General features: G+C 44.0%; 1 protein-coding gene across 3 annotated transcripts in view; it reads right to left on the bottom strand.

Annotated features, from left to right (window-relative positions):
* Positions 1-22,448, bottom strand: part of BICD2 (BICD cargo adaptor 2) — a 92,802-nt gene extending 70,354 nt beyond the window's left edge. For all 3 annotated transcript variants that reach the window (XM_062619579.1, XM_062619580.1, XM_062619581.1), the window contains exon 1: positions 21,956-22,448. In XM_062619579.1, coding sequence (XP_062475563.1) covers positions 21,956-22,195 — 240 coding nt within the window. In that variant the 5' untranslated portion in view covers positions 22,196-22,448. The remainder of the gene's footprint in view (positions 1-21,955) is intronic.
* Between the last annotated feature and the right edge of the window lie 2,850 nt (positions 22,449-25,298).

Here is a 25,298-nt window from a genome sequence, read left to right as displayed (position 1 = left end):
AAAAAAGTTTCAGAGGAACTGTCATTTAAAAACCAAACAAACAAACAAAACAAAACAAAACAAAAATAACCCCACACTAAAACCCAAAATGGGTCTTCAAAAAATAAAATAACACAACCCAGCAGTCAGGAGCCTGTCCTTGCCAGCAATGCACCAGAAAACAAGCAACAGGAAAGAGACAAGAAAAAGTCTGGCTTCAAACTACAGATTAGTTGTACACAATCACAGCCTACTCAAAAGAGATCAGAATGATTATTTAAAATAAAGGACTGAATGATAACAGAACAAGGCCTGATTATTCTTAGTGATGCCAAAGGGGTTTTTTGGTTGTTGTTTTTTTTTTATTAAAAGACTATGAAGACTCACGTACATTTCTAATTTACTGTCTGAACTTTAAAGCACCTGAACAGAAAACCGTTACTAAAAAAAGAAAGAAAAAAAAATTAAAGTTAAAAGATGCCTCAAAGCTTGCAAGTTCAAACACAGAAATGATGGAATTACCAAACTCTTCAGAGAATTGCTCAGCAGACATTTAATAAACATGCGAAGAGCAGCTTAACTGCAGTTAGAAATCAACAGAAATAAAGATCATTACAAGTTCCAGAAGACTGTCCTGAAAACATCTGTCTTGCGAGTCCAAATTCGAGGTCTGAAACCTGAAACTACACTACAGCTACAAAGATCCAGTGAAGACCAATTAAGATGTTCAAACAGCATGATGGATTTACACAGTGAGAAACTGCAAGAAACATTACAAAAGAAAGAAGTAGATCAAACTTTAGCAATCTGTCCAAGATTATCAAAGACAAGAAAATTGAATAATCTACACGTTGTTACTTTATTCCAAAGCCCCAGACATTCAGAAATAAAAGGCAATAAATTAAGTCTGTGCCTTCTGGAGTCTTTGAAAGCAGATCATAGTTAGAGCTCCTAAAATAGCTGGTGTAATACATCTGTTCATTGCCAAGTCAAACCATAAATACATCTTGTATTTCATTAAAGAATTTATTTCCAACTAAGAAGACTGAGACTTCATATGTATACCTAGTGAACTGATTTTCTCTCCTTCCAAACAGATTTAAAAATAATTAAATATTCTCCTTCATTTCTGGAGATAAAAATCTCATTTTTGCTGCCTTGCTCCATGAGTAACTAAAGTGCTACATATGTAGATCTAGTATGTACATCCCTTGTGTAAAGGTGTGAATTCAGTAGTTAGCATGGCAGACATCAAACACAGACAGGATGATAAATGTAAAATCCTCCCACAGATCCCCAATTGCTTGTTAAACACCACAAGACAGAGCTGCATACACAGAAACAAAATAGAAAGATGTAAGGGCTAAGCTCAGACTAACTCTTTTTAGCAATACTAATGAAGTGGTAGCAAATATTGTTTAAAAATAAGAAGGAAGTAGAATGAATAATTTTATTGTCTTCTGCTCACAAGCTCATCATGCTCCTGATTTCAGCAGGGTAGAAGCCTGCAGCAGAGAGCAGCAGGAAGCAAGGATGTTTACATTCCTCAACCCCGCTCTCATCAACTTCCATACCCACTAAAAGAAACAAATGTCATTACCAACTTAAAAAAAATTTGGATTTTAGACATGTGAGGAAACTTCACTTTTTAACTGCTGCAACAACTAATTCAAAGGCCACTTTCCATCGGCACAGCTGTTCATCCAGCTCTTCAGTTTTGCTTATGTTGTTTTCCAAGACAGGGAGTGCCTGTTAGAGATTTTACATGTATCTCCAGGCAAAGCCCTTCACGTGGTGCTGCCTGCTTTCGGAATACTTGCTACAGATGGTAGCTCATTGATAAACATCTTCAAACATCTTGACTCAAGTTCTGACCTCACATTTAGTTAAGAGCATAATGCAGGTTTCATTGTCATTAATTATATCCCAAAGACCTGTATAAAGGTTCAGCCACGGTCACCTGCCTTGAGGTGGTTGTGCATCTGAAGCCACCTGCCAGCAGAGAACCAGCAACTCTGACACTTCAGTGAGACAAGAGTATTATAGGATTCATCTCTTCCTGGAGCCTGGTAGCACACCAAGAAAGCCAAAACCAAGCCTGATCTTTATAGGAATGTTACAGATGTGTATGCATCTGGTCATAAGCGAACACAAAGAAAAAAAAAATCTTGTATAGCAGAGGATTTTATATCATAATACTTTATAATACTACAGGATTCCACCCACCCCACCCCATTCAAGGAACGTGTGTTAAAACACGTAATAAAAGCAAGCTTCTGGACACATTTTACAATAGCACGTTCACTGATCAGTTGTGCATCAATTTGCTCCCACATTCTGCCCCCTGCCTCCTACTCAACTTCATTTCCTTATTTAAGAACCTTTTTAAAAACACCTCCACATATTTTCAAGCAAATACAACTTTTGATTGCAGCTGGCCCTATGGACACAGTAGTTCACCTAGAAGGAGGCATAAATGCCTAGTGTTAACAAGTGATCAGAAGGCAGTCCCTGACTTTCCCCAAAGGTGAAATTTGTTGCGTATCATGTGTATTAATCCAGACCACCAATCTCAAAAGAGAGGTCAAAAGTTAACTCCCCGCCTCACCAGTTTATGTTGTGGCAATAGCCTTGTGTCAAACAACAATAATTTAAGCTAAAGTTTTACGTACACAGTTGCCTTGATTAAAACAAACCAACACAAGCTGCCAGGACTCTTTTCTTCAACGTAACGCTCGTACCATGCACAGCCAGCAGCTGATGAGCTGCAGCTGACAGCACAGACCCAGCACACAAGGATAGTCCTCTCCCCACTGCCACGGCAGCCTGGATGAGCACTCCAGCAAACAACGCCTCCTCATAAGTTTCAAATCTAATACAATACAAGAAAGTGGTAAATAACTCCTCTGCTTCTCCATATCCCCCATAGCAGACCTTTGAGTAGGGTCTACACAGAGAAACTGAACAAAAAGTTTGATTCCTCTCAACAGACAAATTGCCCAGGCCATTGTTGTCCAGGTCAGCTGGACAGTAGCCCAAACAATAAGCTGTTTTTAGAAAACCGGAGATTCATCCTCTTATGTGGCATGAGGGAGGGATTTAGCCTTAATTTAGCACCATTTAGAAAAGATTACCCTTTAACTGCAAATAGAAGTTGGCAGACAGAGGCAGTAGTGAAAAGCCTTCCTCCTGCAAAGCTTCCAACCAGGCAGCCCTGTCTGGGCAAAGAAGCCAGTGGGGACACAAACCCCCAGGCCCCCACTGGTGTGCAAATCAGGGAGAACCTGAAGAGCCAGCGGTGCTGAAGGGCAGAGACACTGGCCACAACACACAGGGAAGAGCTGCAGCCTTTTGACAGGCTCAGATGTTAATAACACACTGGGCCTCAGGTCAGGGCCCAGCTGGTGCAGGTACAAGGGAGATGCTGGTATCTTTCATTTCTGTGTCAGCTGGGCCAGGTCAGCAGAGGAACCTCCCCAGCTATTCCTGGGTGATGGGGCAAGAGACATTGCGTTGTGTGCTCAGGCAGCTGGAGGACACACATTGTGTGCCTTAGGTGCAGTGTGGTTGGAACCCTATCAAGGGCCAGTAGCTCAGGAGCCCATTACATGTCATCTAATTTGGAGCAATTCTAATATCCTCCCAGGAAAATGCAATTCTTGTTCAAACAGATTTTGTTGCAGTGACGCCTGTCTTACATCCATGCTCAATCAAGACACCCCGGAGCCTACAGCACAGTTTAACTCAACTCAGCTTTATTTTGAAAAGTTTAGTGTAAAATAGTGATTTCTATGCATAGGCACAGCCTTAAACCAAGATTAAACCTCCTCCTCCTCCACTTTCTACTCAGCTTAGCATTCCCTGGCATTTCTGATGACCTCAGGCCTGAAAGATGATGCCCATCTGGCTGAGCCATGAGAACATCCTGAAACCAGGGAGGGGTGAAAGGTTCTGCAGCAAGTGGGCTGGGAACTGAAAAAGAAAACTGTCAGGAAAAGACTGATAAGATGAGAAGCCATGGGAACCACTAGTGTCAATGGATAAGGCAAAGAACACCTGTCTGTAGGAAAAGGTTAAGAGAAGACAGCCAAGATAGCGCCACAGGGTAAGAACAACAGCTGGCAGATCAAGGGAACCTGCACTGCAGAGACCGCAACAGAGTTCAGTAGGAAACTGAGGGAAAGGAAGGGCAGGGGAAGTAGGAATGGGGAGATGCAAGTCTGTAGGTAGCTGCTTGACCACACTGCCCTTCAGATATGAATGGGCAGCCAACAGTCTTTATCCCCTTTGTGCAGTAACTGGTTCCAACTTCTTAGCCTAAGGCTACAGTTTGTCTCCCCTTCTAGCCTCCCAAGGTAAAATGCAAAAAGCATCATCTCCAACAGAGCTGTGCAAGAGTTGTTAAAAACATCCCACGTTAACCAAATCTAGCTAACCAGCAACTGTCAGAGACACAAGTCCATTCAAGACACTATTTCAGTCTAAACCTTCATACAGGACAGGGAAATTATCCTAGCTGGGACAAGGAACAGTGCTAGTTTAAACTTACCAGTGTGAAAGAACTAGTCTTTTTGACTACTGTTCACACATGCAAGCCCCCCTTCAAGTTGTGGCAGAAGCTCAAGTAAACAAAGTGGATAACCAAAACACAGGTTCAGTATGTAAGCATACGCTAGTTTAAAACATTGTTAGTTATTTGAGAACAATACCTGACTTGAATAACTGCATCATTTGCCAAGAGCATTCTTCTCTAGTTCCCTTCAACACCGGTAGCCTGGCATGACGCTCAAAAATGACTTCAAGACGGATCTTGTCTTGAAGGATCAAACAGTAAAGGGATTCTGACTTGCTTGGGTTTGGTTGTTTTTTTTTTTATGAGGGATAATTTTTGCAGTTACATATTCAGAGTGCTCATTTAATATTATCACACTCAATAAACCCTGTTCTTGGCATGCTGATAAAAGTTGCTCTGCTGCTCTTCCCAGAACCAAATGCAAAGCAATTCTGAATGCTAGGGTGCAACTGTATGGATGTTGAAGTTGCTGTCAACTGAAAGCATCAAACTACATTTAAGATGTAATGTGCTAAGAGACATGCATTATATGTAGACGGAGAATGGGCCTGGAAGGAAATCAGACCCCAAATATGCAATATGTATTTAATGCAGCCACACAGCAGGGACACAGCAGATGTGCAGAGATGCGTACAGTGCCACAGAGTGCCTTAAGCTACACCTCTGTGTTTAGCTTCATGAGTTGCTGTATCACCTCTCCATTCACGTTTGCCCTACTCTGGTCACAGGAAGGTAATTCATTAAAAGTACATTTTCTCAGATTTAGAACAGTAAGTAAGAGACTGCAGTAAAGAGTAAAGTCAGGACTGAAGGAAGTTTTAAGGCTACATTCTCCAGCCTTCCTGAATCAGACACACAGCTCTTAAAGGCACACTTAACAGCAAGCACCCATTCCACCATTTCCCTGGATAACTTTACATTCACTGCCACTGCTACTCTTGCTGTTCATTCTCAAAGAAACATCTATGGACTAACCTGTACAGCATGATTAATTCAAAACCAGACTATGATGTCAACACAAAACTAGGAGAAGCAGAGATCCCCATCTTGCACTTGGTGACATACTAAAGCAGATTGGTTTTATATTTTAAGACTACAAGGAAGAATTCCCTGTCTCTCCAAGAGCTCATTTTACATCCAGAGATGGAATTTAGGCAAGGTGGTCTGTTGCATCATAAATAGACACTGTTTTCAGGCATACAAAGGCCTCAAAGAAGAAAAACTGAAGAAGTGGAGTAAAAGGAACTGATCTGTCCTCGCAGATGTTATTCAAATTACTCAAACATAACTTTTTCCATTACTACAGCAGTTTTCTGCACTCCAAGAAAGAGAAACAGAAATACAAACATTATCTACAGTCCTGAAATTTCAAGACACTAGATCACTAAGCCCAATCAGAAAACACTGTTAACTAGGCTCTGCTGCAACACCGGTACCAAAGGCAGCATTAACACCGATCTTAAAACTCAAGAGGAAGGTTAAAAATCCAAGCCTGTGTAATGTAGAGCATTCATATGCATGAAAAAACCAAGTGCTGGGCTGTTCTTGTTAGCTCTGGCAATCTTTTACAAGTAAAACCTTTAGAGCCTCATAAAACCAAGAGGCAATGGAACAAAACTCAGATCTGCATAAACTCCACATCTTGTGGAAGCTCCATTGCCTTGTATAGCAGAGCCCACTGAAGATTAAGGCCACGTTCTACATACAAAGCCTAGTATTATGTGCAGTAAGACAAAGCTAACACATGACAAACACAGGCAGCAAAAGGGGAGCCCAGGGCAAGAGAAATATTTTCAAATTAATCACTTTCTATGGAGATGACCCTGCCACAGAGAACAATGATAGTAAGATGACAAAATACACTCCTTGTGAAGCACACATAAAAATACAGTGTTAACTTTAACGCTATTTCAGGCTTATTGTAAGTACAGGACAGGACTGTTGTGAGGCAACAAACCCCACACTGATCAAGTAGAAGCTTGGTAAACCACGGGGTCCATAGTCTTTGAGACCAGTTCTCACAACTGTCAGAGCCAAGACCTTAGAAGTGAACAGATGCCTTGCAGGAGCTTCACCAGCCCCGGATGAGCCAAATTCCAAGAGAGGTTCCCAGCTGCAGTCTCACAGGCCGAGGAACATGAAAGGAATGAATACCCTACTATACTCCCCACAAACCTTAACAATGGGGGTGTCAGAGGAACATCAGACCAATTTTGATGTTAACAGGCTTTGTGTCACATTAAAAGGGTCTATTTGCTTCAGTCCCAAGAACTCATTTGTATTTTAAAGTGCCTGCCTATACAGGCTAGATTAGAACAGACAGCTACAAACCATTACAGTAGCTAATGTAAATCCACACAGCTTCCGTTTTATGCAGATGTACCTGCAGGTATCAGCAGCTCCCTGTCAACATATTTCTTACTGCACTGCTGTTGTTTGGCTTCCAAATTCAGTGAGTAGGCAGCAAGGAACCTACTGAGACATTTCTCGTCTCCTTCCGCAGAGAGGATAAAAACAAGCTGATTTGCAAGTAAGTCCTTGGATGAAGCTTGTCTTAAACACAAAACTGCTGTGAAAGCTATGCTCTCCCTGCCCTAGACATATGCATGAGAGGCTGAAATATAGAACGTTTTGATGGGAAAATTTTCCTCCAAATTTACAGACCAGATGCTGTTCAAGTCCGCTGTGCCAGCAGCCCTGACACTAACCCTACACACTAAGAAGATCTCTCATCTTCCTAAAAACCTCCCAACAGAGGAGCTAACAGCAGGCTAAGATACATATGTCAAGCCTCATCCTACTGGCCATGGACAGTCCCAAGTACAGTATCCCTCCAACTCCTAGGGGAAGAGGGCCTATAGGGATGCTGGGGAGGGACTCTTCATTAGGGACTGTAGTGACAGGACAGGGGGTAACAGGTTAAAACTTAAACAGGGGAAGTTCAGATTGGATATAAGGAGGAAATTCTTTCTTGTTAGAGTGGTGAGGCACTGGAATGGGTTGCCCAGGGAGGTTGTGAATGCTCCATCCCTGGCAGTGTTCAAGACCAGGCTGGACGAGGCCTTGGGTGATACGGTTTAGTGTGAGGTGTCCCTGCCCATGGCAGGGGGGTTGGAACTAGATGATCTTAAGGTCCTTTCCAACCCTAACTATTCTGTGATTCTAATTCACCATGACACTTATCTCCACTGGGGATCCAAGAGGATGGAAAAGTATAATGGCTCACTCATGTCAAACCTAATCCTGAAATACAGGATTTTTTCCCATCCCAGAACCCTAGAGAAGTTAAAGGTGACCATAATTCATGCACACCATTCTAGGAGTTAAATAGCAGTTCATAAGGAGAGGAGGTAGACTGATGTAGAATACACGGAGGGGTGAGAGGAGGGCTTCAAAACTGAACATGAGAGTGTTCAGTAGGATCACTGCAAAAACCTAAGTGTGGGCATAAAACTATAAAGCCTGCAAAAGGCCTATGGTGACAGAAGACAACCCATCTCAGCATTCCTTTCACAAGAGGTAATGCTGCAAGTGTTACAGCAGTCAATTTTCCTTCAGCCCTCCTGAAATCCAGTCAAACAGCTAACATATCTCACATACTCCTCTTGCTAAAATCTAGATTCAGCTACTCAGTCTTTCAGCAAGAATTCACTGCCTAAACATAGCTGGAAGAGGGGAATCATAAAACCGAGTTCAAACTGTATCCCTAACTGTATCCCAAATTACAAGGAATATTATAAAGCACACATGTAAGCAGCAGATAGCATCTGCTTCCAGTTGAGACTGGAAGGGATCTCTGATGATCACCTAGTCCAACTTTTCTGCTTAAAGCACAGCTGCCTACAGCAGGTTGTTCAGGACACTGTCCAGTTGGGTTTTGAATGCCTCCAAAGATGGAGGCCCCATAACCTGTCAGCAAAGAAGAGAAAATGAGAAAATAAATTAACATGGCACATTGTGCTGGTGGTTACCTATGTATGTGCTACGGTTCACTCTCTAGTTTTTATGGACTGTTCCAAAGCAACACAAATACACTAGACGCAGGAGCTACAAAACTCCACATCTGGATTTGTTCCAAGCAACTCAAACATGCTCTTACTGTCTATGATTACTGAAAGATCTTGAACAAGACTTCAGTGTCACCAGTGGGGGAGGGGCAGAATGTTTTAAAACATCACTACTCCCCAAACACTGCTCTAATTTAGCCAGTTAAGTGCAAGGTGCTTCACTTCCCAGGGATTATTTTGGATGATTGGGCTTCAGTCCACCTTTAAACAGCTTCCTGAATTGGACTCACAGTAGAGATCACAGCCTGCACTCATGCAAGAAAAAAACATACTTCTTACTCCCAAATAAGGACTTGGGGCTGTTGATTGACAAGAAGCTCCCTGTGACCCAGCTTCAGTGTGCACTTGAGCCCAGAACCCCCCCGTGTGCTGGGCTGCACCCCCAGAGAGTGAGCAGCAGCTCAGGGAGGGGATCCTGCCCCTCTGCTGTGCTCTGGGGAGACCCCCCCTGCAGCCCTGGTCCAGCTCTGGGGCAGCACCACAAGAGGGTCGTGGAGCTGTTGGGAGAGAGGCCAGAGGAGGCCATGGAGATGCTGCGAGGGCTGGAGCAGCTCTGCTCTGGAGCCAGGCTGAGAGAGCTGGGCTGGGTCAGCCTGGAGAAGAGAAGGCTCCTGAAGGGGAGACCTGAGAGCAGCTCCAGTGCTTAAAGGGGCTGCAGGAAACCTGGAGAGGGGCTTGGGACAAGGGCCTGTACGGACAGGCCACAGGGAATGGCTTTAACCTGCCAGAGGGGAGACTGAGATGAGCTCTTAGGCAGAAGCTCTTCCCTGTGAGGGTGCTGAGGTGCTGGCACAGGGTGCCCAGAGAAGCTGTGGCTGCCCCATCCCTGGCAGTGTTCAAGGCCAGGTTGGACACAGGGGCTTGGAGCAAGCTGCTCTAGTGGAAGGGGTCCCTGCCCGTGGCAGGGACTGGGACTGGGTGAGCTTTAAGGTCTACTCCAACACAAACCAGTCTGGGATTCTGTAATTCTAAAAGAAGAAACTTACAAAAATAGCTGCCTTATATTTTGCCTATTGTTTCTCAGTCAAATGTGGCTACAGTGAAGCCACTGACATAGCTGAAGGTGGAAGCTAGCAGATGTTATGTTCAAACCATCAAACTCCACCTAAGAGCTGGAAGAATCTAGTGCACACTCACACATTCCTACAATTCCTAATCAGCATCCCAGCCTGAAACTATTTCAAGGCCAAACTCACTTGTTCTCATGCAGAAAGTAGTCTCTCAATGCAGTTTGTAAGTCAGCTACAGGCTACTATGTGTGGCAGCCTCCCAGAGCACTATTCTCTCTTGCAGTGCTCATCATCACAGCACCCAGCATGCTCACTCCAGATAAACCACCACTTGATCAAGAAAAGACACATGAGCATCAAGCTATTAACATGCAAGTCTTCTGCAAGATCATGATCAGCTCTCCACCACTGACAAACTTTATCAGTCTTGCAAAGATAAGCTTTCATTTGAAGTTGGCTGGTATTTGGATTTTCACAAGTGAGGGAGACAGTTTGTCTGGACATTACTTGTCCCAAGGCAAAATAACATTCCTTCACTGCTTAACTATGCTTCAGTCAAAGGCCAAGACTTACCATTTTCTTTTTAAGCCAATGGTGCAAATACTTGTACACCTGCCATTGCTAGAATATTACATAGTGAATACAGAAATTACCATGTAATGTTTACCTACATATATAAACCATGCAAGACAAAATGTGACGTATGTGCACAACTGAAAGCAAAAGTTACATACAGTAATTGCTAACATTTTGAGAAAAATTACAGGCTTGTAACAGATTAGTAATGTTAAATTTCAAATAAAACTAGTATTTTTTATGTTATCTGAGACTCCACTTTTGACAACCTTTTGGTAGAAATCCTTCCTGAACAGAAAAAGGAGAAATTTTATGAAGATTATGTAAAGTACTCTGCTCCCCAACTGCACTGATTTTCACAATCAGCAACAGAGACACAACAAAACCAAAGCCCTGTGGGTCTACAGAGAAACATACAGCCCCAAGACAGGCAGGAGGCTGGAGCTTGTGGTCTATTGAACCGAGCAACTGCAGTTTCTCCTGGCTCCTGTGGGGAGCTCAGACCCACTTGCCACCCTCCCAGTTGTCCAGCCTGCCCAGTTCACATTACCCCCAGCCTCAGAGACTCCCTTTCAAGTCCATCAAGACTGTGACTCTTGAGCGCACAAGACAGGCAGGAGGGTGTGAGAAACAGCTCTTTTGGGAAAAGAATTTAAAATGAAAAGACAGGGTTTTTTTTGATCTTTCTGAAGAAACTTTAAGACCAAATTGATGCGTACTGAATTAGGAGACTGAGTTCAGCAACTGTCATCAGAAGGGATCTGAACAAAAGGGACAAACCTTCACAGACGGAATGCTTCTAGGAGCCAGAACATGGGAGAAGCACCTCCACAACTTCACAACTCACCGTTGGGAAAGATGCCTTCAAAAATCCTGTCACAGATCCAATGAAAGTCTCCAGGAAAGTTTATTTGGAAAGCAAACACAGTGCCCACGGGTGGGGGAGGGACGGGGGACGGGGACTGCGAGGTATGGGACAAAGCTGCAACATTCTCCACAGCCACAGCTCTAGGAAGGTTTCTGTGGAGCGCTGTGCTTGGACAAGCCTGAGGCATGTAAACAAAGATTGAAAGTTGCAAGCTCAGTCCTAGCTCATAGCACACTTGTACTCCTTACCCCTTTCCCCACAGCAGCTGCCAAGATCTACTTAAGACAATGATTTACACACCCTTTCATTATATGTATATGTAAGTGAATGATCATAAGCATTTTTCAAAATACATTCTTACAAAGAGCTGCAGGTTGAAGATATTTCGTTCTTGTATTTAGCTACTGTACGCAAAAAAACAACAGCTCTTTCAGTCTTCTCATAATGCTGGAAATTGCCAGACATGCATGTGTATACACAGAAAGTAAGGAATAAAAATAGAAGTAGCTGCCTCCTGCTGCAAGATACTCGATACACATCTAGGCTTCATTAACTTCCAATGTAATACAGAAACCTGCATTGTATTAGCTGTGTGTCATGGGGAAATTTCTGTTTACAATTAGGTTTGATATGTTCAAAGAGATTTCTAAAAGCAGTTCACCAAGGTCACATTAAATTAGCCAAGTCCATCCATTCAGTGTTTAATTGTACTGTATCACATATGAGGAAGTGCTAAGCTCATGGACTGTACATAAGGTAATTTTATCAATAATTGTTTAAGTACATTAAGTTTTACTTGAAAACACATTTGTGGAATTTCAGGATGTAGCTCCTTTCTCAACACGGGTAACAAGATTAAAAATTCAGAATTAAAGAAGAGTGAATGTTAGATTAAGCTTCAGTAGTAAAATCTAAAATCCCTTTCCTTCAGTTTATCACAGATTTTAATGAGGGAAACATCCTTAGTAGCCTCAGTAAGGAAACTTGGGATGCTTTAAACCAAGGATACAAAAGGACTGTTTAAAAGCTAAGTCTGCTGTTTCAAAAAGAAAATAGCTACTCTAATTCCAAGGGAATTTTGGCCATTTCCAAAAGGGGAGGGTTTCTTCCACTAGTTTATTTAAAACAGCTGTGCTCACAAAACAGCCATTCCCATTTCCTGCCCATAAAACATTCCTAACCCATTTAAAATAAAGGAGGGAGAAAAACAAGACAAAAGTCTGGTGCTTGCAACTGCAGAACTGAATCCAAGTATTCATGAAGGTTGTCTCACTGAACTTCCCCACTGCAGCGCCTGCTCTCCAAAGCAATGCTAGCACATCATTTTCCTGTTAGGGAAGCAGTCCTGGTCTTTAGGTTTCAGGGTCTGTCCACATCCCATTTGTAAGTAATTAGAGCACAACAGAATACATTTTTGTGCTGGTTTTAGAAAAGTTGCAACTAAGGTTCTTTGAACACATGAGCCCTAACCCACGTTAAATTCACAGCAGCTACAGAGTTCTGGGTATGGTTTTATGCATGCCTTTGTTTACATTGGGGATTAGGAGTACAAACATCTGTACAAGGTCAGACACTGAGTTAACATCTCAGATGTGTATGTGCATACATACACGAGTATCAGAGGTCTTAAATGATCTGGCACTTAAAATACAACTACTGCAGTCCTCTTCAGGAGAGGAGGAGGGGAAACACAGGGGCAGTTCAAGTGCTTTCTAGCTTCTGTGGGTGCACAAAAGAAACAAGTCACCCAATTCTCAATTCCTCCTTCCTCAGGCCTTACTTCAAAGAACTACAGGCATGATTTTTCTTTTTTAAGGCTCAATTCTTGGCATTCAAGACTGGCAACACTGCCAATAAAAAGGCAATGCACAAAGCCAAGATTTTGTCTACAAAAAGCTGTATTTGAGGCTAGAGGGGCAGCTTTCTCACATCTGTCTCCCCTGAACAGGTCTGCTGCACCAGGGCACGTATGTCACCACATCCTGTGTGAGCCCAGCACACAGAAGAAAAGAGGATTTAATGTTTTCCTAAGTTCCTCTCACTTCAATTAGTTCTTCTGGCAAGCCTGTCACAACTCACATATGAAACAAAGTGATATGAGGCTGGTCTCTGTCCCCACTGAAGTCCCAGAGGACCTCATCACAACTGAATCATTAGCTGTTAGAGAAATCTTAGAAATGAGGGAAAGTGACTACTCTGCTCGTCAGCTCTCTGTAACCTCTGCAGTTGACATGAGAGAGGTAGTGCCTTCCTGCCTGCCCGAAATGGTTTTGATCACAAGAATACCAGCAGGAAAAGACCATTATATCCTAACACAAGCAGACTGAGAAAATCAGAGCCGTTTGCCAAAACCAATGACATGAAAATTATAGAAGTTTGGATTTAAAGTAAAATTCTTATTAAAGATAGACAAGGAAAGAAATTGCAAAACAAGACTAAAAATAAGCCCAGTGTAATACCTGAAATTGCAAATTTCTCCTTGCCATTGGGGAAAAAAAGCCTCCACAAACACACAGATAAGGCCTAATAAACCTGCCATGGTAAGGGGATTTTCCAACTTAACAAAATGTTCTGGTTTTCATGCACTTGAAGTTAACTTATTTACACTATTTAAATGCAGATTTTTCTGTAGCTCTACAGTATGCTAAAGATCCTACTTTCAAATTGGGCCTACTTCTTATGTACACACAAGGCAGATTTTTACATGACAGGATCTAATTCATCTCGAAAACCAACCAGCCATTCAAATTTAAAAACAACCATCTGTATTGTTATGAAAGACGACAAAGCTGGCAGACAAAAGCTACAGCAGTCAGATTTATTTAAGATCACAAAGCTTAGCACTCAATTATAATTCGGATAAAAGAAAATCTGCATATTATTCTAGAGAACAAGGCCGGGACAAAGCCTTCTTAAGGGTACAAATACTTCAGAGGGTGCACAAAGGTTTGCATTTTCTTGTATGTTTCATCACAATGCAGATTCTTCTTTAAAACCCTCTGCGTACCACCACAGTCGTAAGATGATGAACATCATCCCAGTACTGCTGAGTGACAGAATAAAAGCCATTGCCAAACATGTAAATTGGATTTTGCAATGAGAAACATATGAGATTGAAGCCACAAAAGTTTGAGAAGGAAAAAAAAAATTGTGTGAAAGAATAGGTATTTGATGAAGGGCAAAATGGCAACTTTTGTTATAGGTCAAGTCTCACATTATAGCTGTTAAATTATGTACATTTATATAAAATTTGAAAGGGACAAATGAAAATTTGAACTGGAAATTAATAGCTTAATCCCTGTTCCTCACTTCACAAGAAATTATTTATGTGAAACATGATTACCTGATCAGAGAAACCCACAAAATAATTCTATACCAAATGCTTGAAAATGCATTCTCTGTTTCCTTCCTAGCATCGTACTGTTATAAGCTTTCATTCACAGCTACTGGCAGTGCACCCGCTGCCAAGCTCTAGCAAGAACTAGTGGGCCAGGCTGGGTTGCATGCATGTCACAATATTTAGCCACAATGGATATCCCAACCAAATCCCTCCCAGAAAACATACCCAGCCTTGTGGGCAGGGAGTACAAGAAAATTTCTTCAACTTTAGAGTCATCTGTTCATGCAACAGAACGAGTGCCAAACAAACATCATCCATCAATCATTTCAAAACAAAAGGATTCTGAACATGGAAAGAGACTAAAATAGGATGTAACAAAATCTCTGTACACAGGAAGCAGTGAAACTTGCTTGATTTCAGCAGGTTAGATGGCAGTTCAAGTGTCCTTTTAGTTTGTAGCAATACTGAAGAAATAAGTTTATTCATCCATTAGATCAATACAGTTCTCTGCCTTGGAATCAGAGCTGAACTACAGGACCAGTTCTGTTCAACAATGACAGGACATGCAGAGAGACTTCCTAATGAAGTCTATTATAATGAATTTATCATAATACTGCTTCACTGCCTATATCCAATATCCAGGCTGCATGTTAGAAGCAATTAAGGGGTGAAAACAAAAGATTTAAAGAAACAAAACAGTGTGGCATATGCCACAGCAGAGAGCAGTACACCACGAGGCACACCATTTGTTTTACTGAGAACTGCATGGGTCCCAGTGCTGCACAGTTGCTCCCCAGCCCAAGTGCCAAACACAGCCACAGCAGTGCAGAGAAACCAAGACCATCCCCACACTGCACTTCAGTTTGGGCCAAACATTCCCAATTAGGCCCATGTCCACACACACAAGATCCCACAGCCAAGATGTTTTCTGTGTGGATCCCTGCTTCCCTACAGCCCCAGGGGCAAACCATCCCGTTTTATGGGCAAGACAGACCACAGCACTTAGCAGACTCTTCAGATAGGTCCCGTCTACCCACTCCAAAGTGATGCCTGTCTGCAGGCAAGCAGACGGATGTTGGCTTGTGGAAGCAGACTCCACTTCAGCCATAGCAGTGACGGGAAGAGAGAAGGGGAAGGAAAGCAGGAGGTGGAAGAAGGGAAAAATATGGAGAAAGTCACATTTCTGCAGCTACTACACTTAAAACTTCAGCTGTTCACCAAAATGGAGGATACTGCATTCATTTGGATTGCAGTTTATTTATGTCACTTGCCCCTGCTAAGGTTTTGTAGATCATATTTCCAACCCACTTATATTCCTCTGTTGCTGGGTTACCAGAACTGAACAAACAATTCTCTGCAGCCTGCCAAAAGAGAGAAAGAAAGCAAACTAATGCCTGAAGGAAGCACCACCCTCTGGAAATCATGTTATGGCCCCACGCTCCTACAGATTAGTCACAACCTCACACACAGTAGAGCAAAAGAGGAAATGGTGAATCCGTTAATTCTGGGGTAGCACACAGGAAAGAAGAAATAAGTTTATTCATGCATTAGGTCAATACAGTTCTCTGCCTTGGAACCAGAGCTGAACTACAGGACCAGTTCTGTTCAACAGTGACAGACAGGAAACAGACCAAAACTACTATTCCTACCCACTCGCCCTCCTCCTAGGGAAACCAGGTAATTTTCCAAATAACTAGAATTTTCTTTCAGATTCTAAGAAAAATGGTCCGAAATTCAAAGTACAAATTCTGCATTAACAGCCCAGAAACTAGCAAGCGCGTTCCAGCAGATGTTGAAATGACAAGTAAGAACTGTGATTTAACTGTGGGTATCACCACAGCAGAGCTACACAAAAACCCCACGTGACAAAACACAGATGACTGTAGGTTTGAGACTTTCAGTTTCCAGGCAGCATGTCTAGCACATCAGGGCTGCACAAACTTCCACTCCAGGGATGTACGAACACACAGTTGCCACGTGCAGAACTGCGCCTGTCAGAACCCCTCTAGGTTCACACAAGCCCTTAGGAATATCGCTTTGAAATAATCTTACCCTGTGGCACCTGTGGAGAGGGACTGCCAGTGTGAAGAACCACAGAATAGTTAAGAGTGGAAGGGACACTCAAAGCTCATGCAGTCCAACCCCCCTGCAGTGAAGCAGGGACAGCTTCAACTAGATCAGGTTGCCCAGAACCACATCCAGCCTGGCCCTGAATGTGCCCAGGGATGGTGCATCCACCACTTCTCTGGGCAACCTGTGACAGGATTTTACCACCCTCATTGTAAACAATTTTTTCCTCACATCCAGCCTAAATCTATTTTAGTTTAAAATAGTCACCTCTCATGCTATCACAACAGGCCCTGATAAAAAGTCTTTCCCCATCTTTCTCATTTTAATTACTGAAAGGCTGCAATAACATCTCCACAGAGTTTTCACCAGGTTGAACAACCCCAAGTATCTCAGCCTTTCGTCACAGGAGAGGTGTTCCATCCCTCAAGCAGTTAATCCAGTATTTCTTCTGCCTAGACTGTCTGTCCCCTGGGGCTGACCCTGTCACCTTGTCTCTCAACACCACAGCAGCCCTCCAGCCCACAAGCAGAGCCTCAACTCTCAGCTGTCCCCATCTGGGACTGTGCACTGAATGATGCCAAATGCAAGTCTCTAACAGGAACAGTTTATCTGGGTAAAGACAGAAAGCGTTGCAAGAGAGACTACATCCCAGTAGGGACCACTACCATAACTGCCAGCCTGACAATAATGCTGCTGCCACAGCAGCACACCAGGACTGCTAATTCCCAGCAGCCCGATGAGATGGACCCACGCACACTGCACAGGCTGTGGGGTTTGGACTATTCAGGCAGCAGTTTAATGGTCAAGCTCAGCAGCAAGGCTAGCTTGAAATACTCCTCTCATTAACTCTTTGCTGCTACTGCAACAGGTTCATTGAGACGCGGTAGCTGCACACACCTGAAACCCAAATCTGGGAACTGAAGTAACTCAAAAGCAAGAAGAAATCTGCTACCAAAACCAAACCAAACCAAACAAAAAACAAACAAACAAAACACAAAGAAACAAAAAAAAAAAACCAAACAAAAAAAACAACCACAGTAAAAAAAGAGCACAGTTCATTTATCCCCTCCACCAGGACAGCAAACACAAGCTTTTGTTTCCTGAACCTTGGGTTTAATCTAATGTAGAAAATTAGAAACACATTATCTAATACTTGCTGGAGGGTCAGGGACAGCCTCATTGAGGGCTGAGGCACAGAAAAGCATCACAAAACAGAAGTAAAACATGATGTTTCACCAAGACCCAGCTCTCAACTGAGACTACAGCAGCTTAGAGAAAAACGCTACTCTGGAAACATGGGTGTTTCTAACAACTTAAGTCACCCAAATATCTATGGATGTTATATTACCTCAGGTGTAGGAAATTCTATCAGAAAAAGGCCAATAATAAAATTCAGCAATTTCACAAGAACATAATTTGAAATCATCACTTTAAGAATATAATTAAGCAGATTTTTAAGAAAGGCAGTTCAAGCAGCAGCGGCAAAGAGAATGAAGTTAGCAACATGAAGCCTGACAGATTACTATTTCTAGTACAGCAGGAAAAACTGGAATGTTTAATTTCCCAGATTTTCTTTTTCCCAAAATACGGATATGTAAGAAAAGTAGCTTTTCCAAAATACAGTACTAAGGGTCTTTACCACTGCAGGCATCAGATTAATTACAGGTATTCTTAATGTACATCAATTATGACTTACCAAAATATAAGAAACTTAGTTTACATGGGAGCATTTTACTTACCTCAACCAGTTTCCAGTCTGTTTCTACACTAGACACAGCAATTCTGTTCTATTCTTAACATTTGAGCTGTTGCAGGTGCTAGGGTCCAAGTAAAAATTGCCATTAAATCCACAAAATAGGTTCACAGAAGTATGAGTTTTCACATACTAATGGAAAATAGTTATATCAGTTCCCCAATATCAATTTGTAGTTGTACTTATTCTAGATTTACATGTGTATAAGCAGAATTAAATTCTATTAAAAAGAACAAACAAACAAACAACAAAAAAAAACAACAACCCACATACACAAAAAGAAAGAAAACCACAAAAAAAAAACAAACACAACAACAACAACAAAAAAAAACCACCACCAAACACATTTCCTTTGTTTTAACAGCACTGGAAGGTTAGGGGTAATCTCAAATGTCATTAAGGTCCTTCCCTTTCAGCAGGAATCAATATCACACCTGAATGTTTATTAGAAGGAGGCTGCAGAGGTGTACCTGAGGCCATAGAGCTACTGAACATCATTATTTACTATGACAGAATGGAAAAAACAGTCAATCCAGCACCGAACTATGAGCACAGAGGATTTAATCCCAGTCTGCCACTGGCTTGTTATGTGACTCTAGCCCAGCCATTTTTACCTTCTTTGCCCTTATGTTCCTACACACAAGATGAGCACAGCAATACAGTAGTACAATTGGTAAAATGTTTTGAAATTAGATTAACACAGTAAGGAAAAATCACCGCTACTTTTGAAGGTGCACAGTAAAAACACTAAACCAATCTGGATGATGTATCACATAACCAAGTAACTGTTACATATTTAAATGAATTAAGCAAATCAAAACTTCTGTCAGTGATCACAGATACTGTACACTCCACCTGAGCAGCACATTTAAATAAACAGCACAAATATTACAGCCCGGAACATGTTACCTCAGCTGCATAAGACACCCCACTTTAGCCTAGTCAGAAACGAAGCAGGAATGTGTTATTTGAATGTTTTCTGTCAAAGACAGCTTCCAAGTCTACCAGGAATCCTTTAGACAATACAAATCATGGTATAAAGTCAATACACAATCCTTAAAAGCAAAAAAAAAAAAAAAAATAAAATAAAAGCCAGCAGATATAAGGTCACCCTCCAGATCACTACCAGCCCTCCTTATAAGCATCCCCCTACCCCCCATATATAAACTATATACATCACATTAACTGTGATGCACTGACACATGCTTTTAGACTCTTAGGACAGCCACAGTCTATTTGCATACTTTTATATTACAGAACTAAGTAATTCATAACACTCATGTTTTCCAAAGGATTTAAATGCAAGTCTATAACCACCAATGCAACATAACTACCTAATCAGAAAGGAGCTTTGGACAGCAGCCAGTTTTATAACTGAGCTCATAGTTATCAATCTAACTGACATCTCAAAAGCAACTCAAAAGTACTGAGTGAAGCACTACCCTATTTAAGTTAACATTCTATGCCATCCTCCCCTACAAATCATCAAGAACACAAATAACAGAACCCCCAGTCAATCAATTTTGTAGGCTGGAGCATGCAGAGAGCTGGCCCTACCTGTCTTTGACAGCTCAGACATGTTAGAAGCCCTGTAATTTACACGATCAGCACGACTGCAGACAAAGGCTCCCAAATGACTTACTAGTTGAACACAGCCTACAGAAACAACTCTTCGTTATTACATCTCCTAGAAGCGGAAAAAAAACAGCAGTAAAAATTATACGCATACAGTGTGACGATGTCACTCCAAGAAAGCCAGTATCTTATTCCTTTGAGTTAGGGAACACATGTATAATGTTTAATAAAAGTTTGAAATCAGTTCCCTTTTACAAAAGCAAAGGTGAGACTCAAGATAATAAGTTTACTTAGGAAGACAGTTTGTATTTAAATTTAGTTCTCTCAAATCGATAGAAGAAATGCAGCACAAATTACCATAAAAGATCTGAGATCAAGTATGCACACAAAGCAGATAAAGGGACGAACTGAGGAGAGCTGACAATTTATCAAGGACCATGACTAAAGAGAGGTTGGTATGGACCCTCAGTGCAAGACAGAACAGCTCCCCAGCTTCACCAGGAGGACTTGAATTGCAAACACTGGAAATACACACAGCCATCTTTATAAAATGGGGTACAGCTCTGAGGATGCCATCTGCACTTACCAAAGAGATAAAACTGTGGAGGTTAAGGTTATGACATTCTGCCAAAGTTAGGGATGGGAGACAGGTAGGAGAACCTGACCAGAAAGCTATGAAAGATCTGATGACTGTAGCAGAACAGCCTGCACTTTCTGCAAATTATATTACAAATTTCCTAAACTGGGAGCCCATTTGCCTACAGTATGAACAGTGCCATGATATGGGGTGCTTTATAACATTAAAGTTTAACCAAACCTACAACACCCAAGCAGTGCAGGAAACTTCTCTGTATGCCTTCATAACATTTGGCATAACATGGCCTTGTGCTATTGAGGGCTCCAGATACAGTAGAAAAGAATAAATCTATAGAGACTAGAACTGCTGCATTTTAAAAGCCTGCATGAAGTCACAGTTAAGAAGCAAGAGAAGGAAAGCATTCCTGTTCTAGTCTGACGTGCTACCCATTAATCCCCTGCCTCCCCAAGAACAACCTCAGGTAACCCAAGGTGGAGTCCCTTTAGGTTGGAGCTTGACATGTGGCAAGTCTTGTATGCAACACTCCTCTAGCTGTGCCTGGGAAAAGCAAGAAGTTGAATAAGCAGCAAAGAAGACAAACTCCTCCTCTGACAGCACGCTTCATGCATCTGCTAAAGGTTTAAAAGATCTAATGCAGACCAGATTCTTCTACAGCATCACAAGAAAAACTAGAGGAGCAATGCTTTTTCCCTGTGTAGGCTACCTAGGAGGGTCTCCAAGCTGTTGCCAGAATTGTTTGCCTCCCAGGTTTCGACTTAATTACAACAAGACATGCATACACAAAGCAAAACCTTCAAAACATTAAAAGCAAAAAGGAGTGAATCATTGCAGATCCTGCCATTTTCTTACCCCCCCCCCCTTTTTTTTTAATAACTTTTACAATCTTCTTAAGTGTTGCTGCCCTATAAGAACAAAAATAAGTTGTCTTCAAGCCTTTTTCTGTGCTATGTTATTTCTGTGGTGGTCCGCGGTAAGGAAGTTACTGACACCAACGCAGGATTCCTCCCTCCACACAAAAGCCTCCAGATGCTCCCGAACCTGGCCCCGCCCGCTCGGAGGAGCGGTCGGGGCCGACAGCCCCCGCCGGGGAAGCGCTACACCGCTTCGCTGGGGGCGGCCGAGAGCAGCCTTCTTTTCCTGGCTGCAGCCCCAAGGCCGACCTGCCACCAAAGCCTGAGACAAGAGGGGACGGGAAGAGACACAAAAGCATTTACACGCTTCCCTCGCACATTCCCCCGGCACAACACAGGGGGTTAGAGGCAGATACACGCCCTCCCCCCCCCCCCCCCTTTATTTTTCCACTTTCCTGGTCTGAAAATCAATTGTCTCTAAGAGCTGTCATCTTGGAGAACGGTTTGACCGCGCCGCAGGCAGCAACACTGAGGCCTGCTCGCCCGCCTCCGAATTCTTCCGGCAGCCCGGACTCCCCGCGTGCCCCACCACAGCCCCATCGCCCCGGGCTCCCCTGACGGTGACCTGCCCCGCTCCCACCTTCCCCTAGCCGCCTTCGCCTCCCAAAAGGCGCCTTCCCCCGGCGCCGCCTCACCTCCTTTAGCTGCTCCATCTCGGTGCGGATGGTCTCGTACTCCAGCTCCAGCTCCTCGTACTGCTGCTTCAGCTGCTGCTTCTCCTCCAGTACGGCCAGCCCGTACTCCGCCGCTTGGATCTTCTCCCGGGTGGTCTCGCCCAGTTCCTGGAACAGCCGTTTGATCTCGCTCCGCAGCCACTCGGGCTCTGATTCCATCAGCAGCTTGGAGTATTCTTCTTCCTCCATGGCCAACGACATGTCGACGGGAGCACCCGCCGGCTCCCAGCCGGCTCGGCCGGCGGGCGGGCGGGCGAGCGAGCGAGCGAGGGGGCGAACACGCAGCCCGTGTGCGGCTCCTAGCAGCACCGCAGCCCACGCACAGCCATGACGCGGCCCCCTCGGGCTGCCATCCGCGGGCGAAACGCCCTCTGAGCCGCCGCTCCCCGAGCGCCGCTGCTGCGATGCTCGCCCTAAGCGCCGACCGCAGTGAAATCATTCAAAAGGAACGGCCGGCCCGGCGCCCCGCAGCACGCTGGGAGTTGTAGTCCGGCGGCCGGCGCGTCCAGCGGGAAGTCGGTATGCACGAACTACAACTCCCAGCGTGCACGACGAGGGGCGGTGGTGGTGGTAACGGGGAAGGAGCGCGCCCCCTGCTGGGCGTCGGCGGCTGTGCACGCTGAGTGGGGCCGGAGAAGTCGTACCGGGAGGAGGACGTATCGTCCTGAACGAGCTCACCCGTCAGCCACGGCATCGAAAATAAACCCTAAAGCAGCCCAAGGGAGAGTGTGCAGCAGAAAATGTACCCGCCGCACACATCCCCAGCGCGGGCTCCTCGCTAACGACTGCTTGCAGGATGGTACAATGTGAGGGCCTGCGGCTGGGCCGGGCATCCCGAGCACAAACACAGGATGGACGAGAATGGGCAGAAAGCCGCCCTGAGAAGGACTTCGGGGTGTTGATTGACAAGAAGCTCCCCGTGACCCGGCTTCAGTGTGAGCTTGAGCCCAGAATCCCCCCGTGTGCTGGGCTGCACCCCCAGAGAGTGAGCAGCAGCTCAGGGAGGGGATCCTGCCCCTCTGCTGTGCTCTGGGGAGAACCCCCTGCAGCCCTGATCCAGCTCTGGGGCAGCAGCACCAGAGGGACGTGGAGCTGTTGGAGAGAGGCCAGAGGAGGCCATGGAGATGCTGCGAGGGCTGGAGCAGCTCTGCTCTGGAGCCAGGCTGAGAGAGCTGGGCTGGGTCAGCCTGGAGAAGAGAAGGCTCCTGAAGGGGAGACCTTAGAGCAGCTCCAGTGCCTAAAGGGGCTACAGGAAACCTGGAGAGGGGCTTGGGACAAGGGCCTGTAGGGACAGGCCAAGGGGAATGGCTTTAACCTGCCCGAGGGGAGACTGAGATGGGATCTTAGGCAGAAGAGCACCTGTGAGGGTGCTGAGGCGCTGGCACAGGGTGCCCAGAGAAGCTGTGGCTGCCCCATCCCTGGCAGTGTTCAAGGCCAGGTTGGACACAGGGGCTTGGAGCAAGCTGCTCTAGTGGAAGGGGTCCCTGTCTGTGGCAGGGGGCTGGAACTGGGCGAGCTTTAAGATCCTTTCCAACCCAAACCAGTCTAGGATTCTATGATTCTATGACGGTTGAAAGTCAGGAGGTATTGGAAGCAGCTGAGTGTAAAAAGGTGAATACTGTGCAAGGGAGATACAACAGCAAGTCCCACATGAGGATAAAATCATGGCTATGGTGGGATGGTTCCCATTTGCCAGAATAGAGGGTATCGTAGGCCATACCAGTGTGAAAAGCATAAAAGGTTAATTAACATGAGAAGTACTGGTGTCAGCCCCAGTTCCAGATGCAAGACTGTCAGCATCCTGATTCCCATGTTTCATATATTCAGTGCCGTTCCTGCTTCAAGTAGTTCTCCATCCACCAACAGGGAACAAAAACTGTCTTCCCCAGTGTCATCCTGAGGAGAAGCACATCCACGGGCCAAGATCCTTGCATACTGCAGGACTGCTCAATAGAAGGAGGGAAATGGCACAAGAAGTTCAACTGGCATAAATAGTTGTGAGACTAATACCTGGGCAACTTTATTACACTCTTGAAAAAAGAATTGCCAGTCTAGTAGGACAATGTGATCAGCTGTTGCTACAGGGTACACTATTGGGCAAGTATGGCAGCAAACAGCAAGTGGGATATTCAGTTCTCCACCACAGGTAACATTAATTTCTAAACCATAATGAAGGCTGAACAGAGCCCAACACCTCTCTTAGTTGGACCATTGCAATTTATAAGCAGCTCTATAGAGGCCATGTGAATGTGCCTCTGCTTTACTTCCAGGCGGGGGAGAGAACTGCTTCACACACACCACCACCCCCCTCATCACTAAACTGGTAAGCACATGACAAAAATAATAAAAGCAATTACATGTTCAAGCACTCCACAAGGTCTAGAACATAAAGCAACTTGTCTGCAGCCGCAGGGTTTTTTTGAACTACTTTCAGCTTCTGTGTTCCTCACCCTCTGTCCTGGTACATATAAACCCTTATGCCTTTCATAAACTGTGTAATGGCTGGATACTGCCTCTTATTTGTGAAACTGCCTCAGCCGATTTTTCTTCTTCAGGGCCCTGAAACTGCCTGAAGCTCTCTGTGCTTCACATGCAGGGATGTATTTGTCTCATGAGCACCAATGCAACACTCAGTCACCTGGATTGAAGAACTAGCAAGTCAATGTTCTCAGCCTATGTTACGTATGTCAAATTCTTTTAGCTTTATATTTTCAGAAGTCCTCAGGGAAGTTTTTTGTTAATAGCAAATAAATATCGGTTGGCTTAAGCCAGAAAAAAGTCATGCACCCCCTCTGTGATCAATATGTCGGCATTGGTACAGTGTCAGGTCTTTATGTTCCTCTGAAGCCATGTCAGCTGCATGTGTTGAAGCCCACTTAAAATCTTTATCTGTTACTTTTAGTCACTACCTGGGCTGCCTGTGATTGGTGCAGAACATAACATTGCCCTCAGTAGATTCAGACCATAAGGCAGCAGGACTGTAAAACCTCCAGGCAACCCCATATTCATGTGAAACTATTGAAATACACTTTTGCTCCATTACTCCATATGAGAACTGGTAGGCTGACAGCAGCTAAGGACATGGAGGAGAGCACCCTGCCTCACATTGCTGCAACAGCTTTCTTTTCTCATTTCTAACTTCTACCTGAAACTTGAGACTTCAACTATTTACTATTTGGTTGAGGTTTTTTTGGTTGGTTGGTTTTGGGTTTTGTTGTTTTGTTGTTGGTTGTTGTTTTTTTTTTCCCCAGGGAATGTGCTGCATGGGCAAATTCTAGTATTACACCCCAAAGAGAGGTAGTTA

The sequence above is a fragment of the Pezoporus occidentalis genome, unplaced genomic scaffold (genome assembly GCF_034315485.1).
Source record: "Pezoporus occidentalis ecotype Australia unplaced genomic scaffold, CSIRO_AGI_Poc_V1 ctg212, whole genome shotgun sequence".
NCBI lineage: Eukaryota > Metazoa > Chordata > Aves > Psittaciformes > Psittacidae > Pezoporus > Pezoporus occidentalis.
This window is presented reverse-complemented; position numbering and strand designations above follow the sequence as displayed.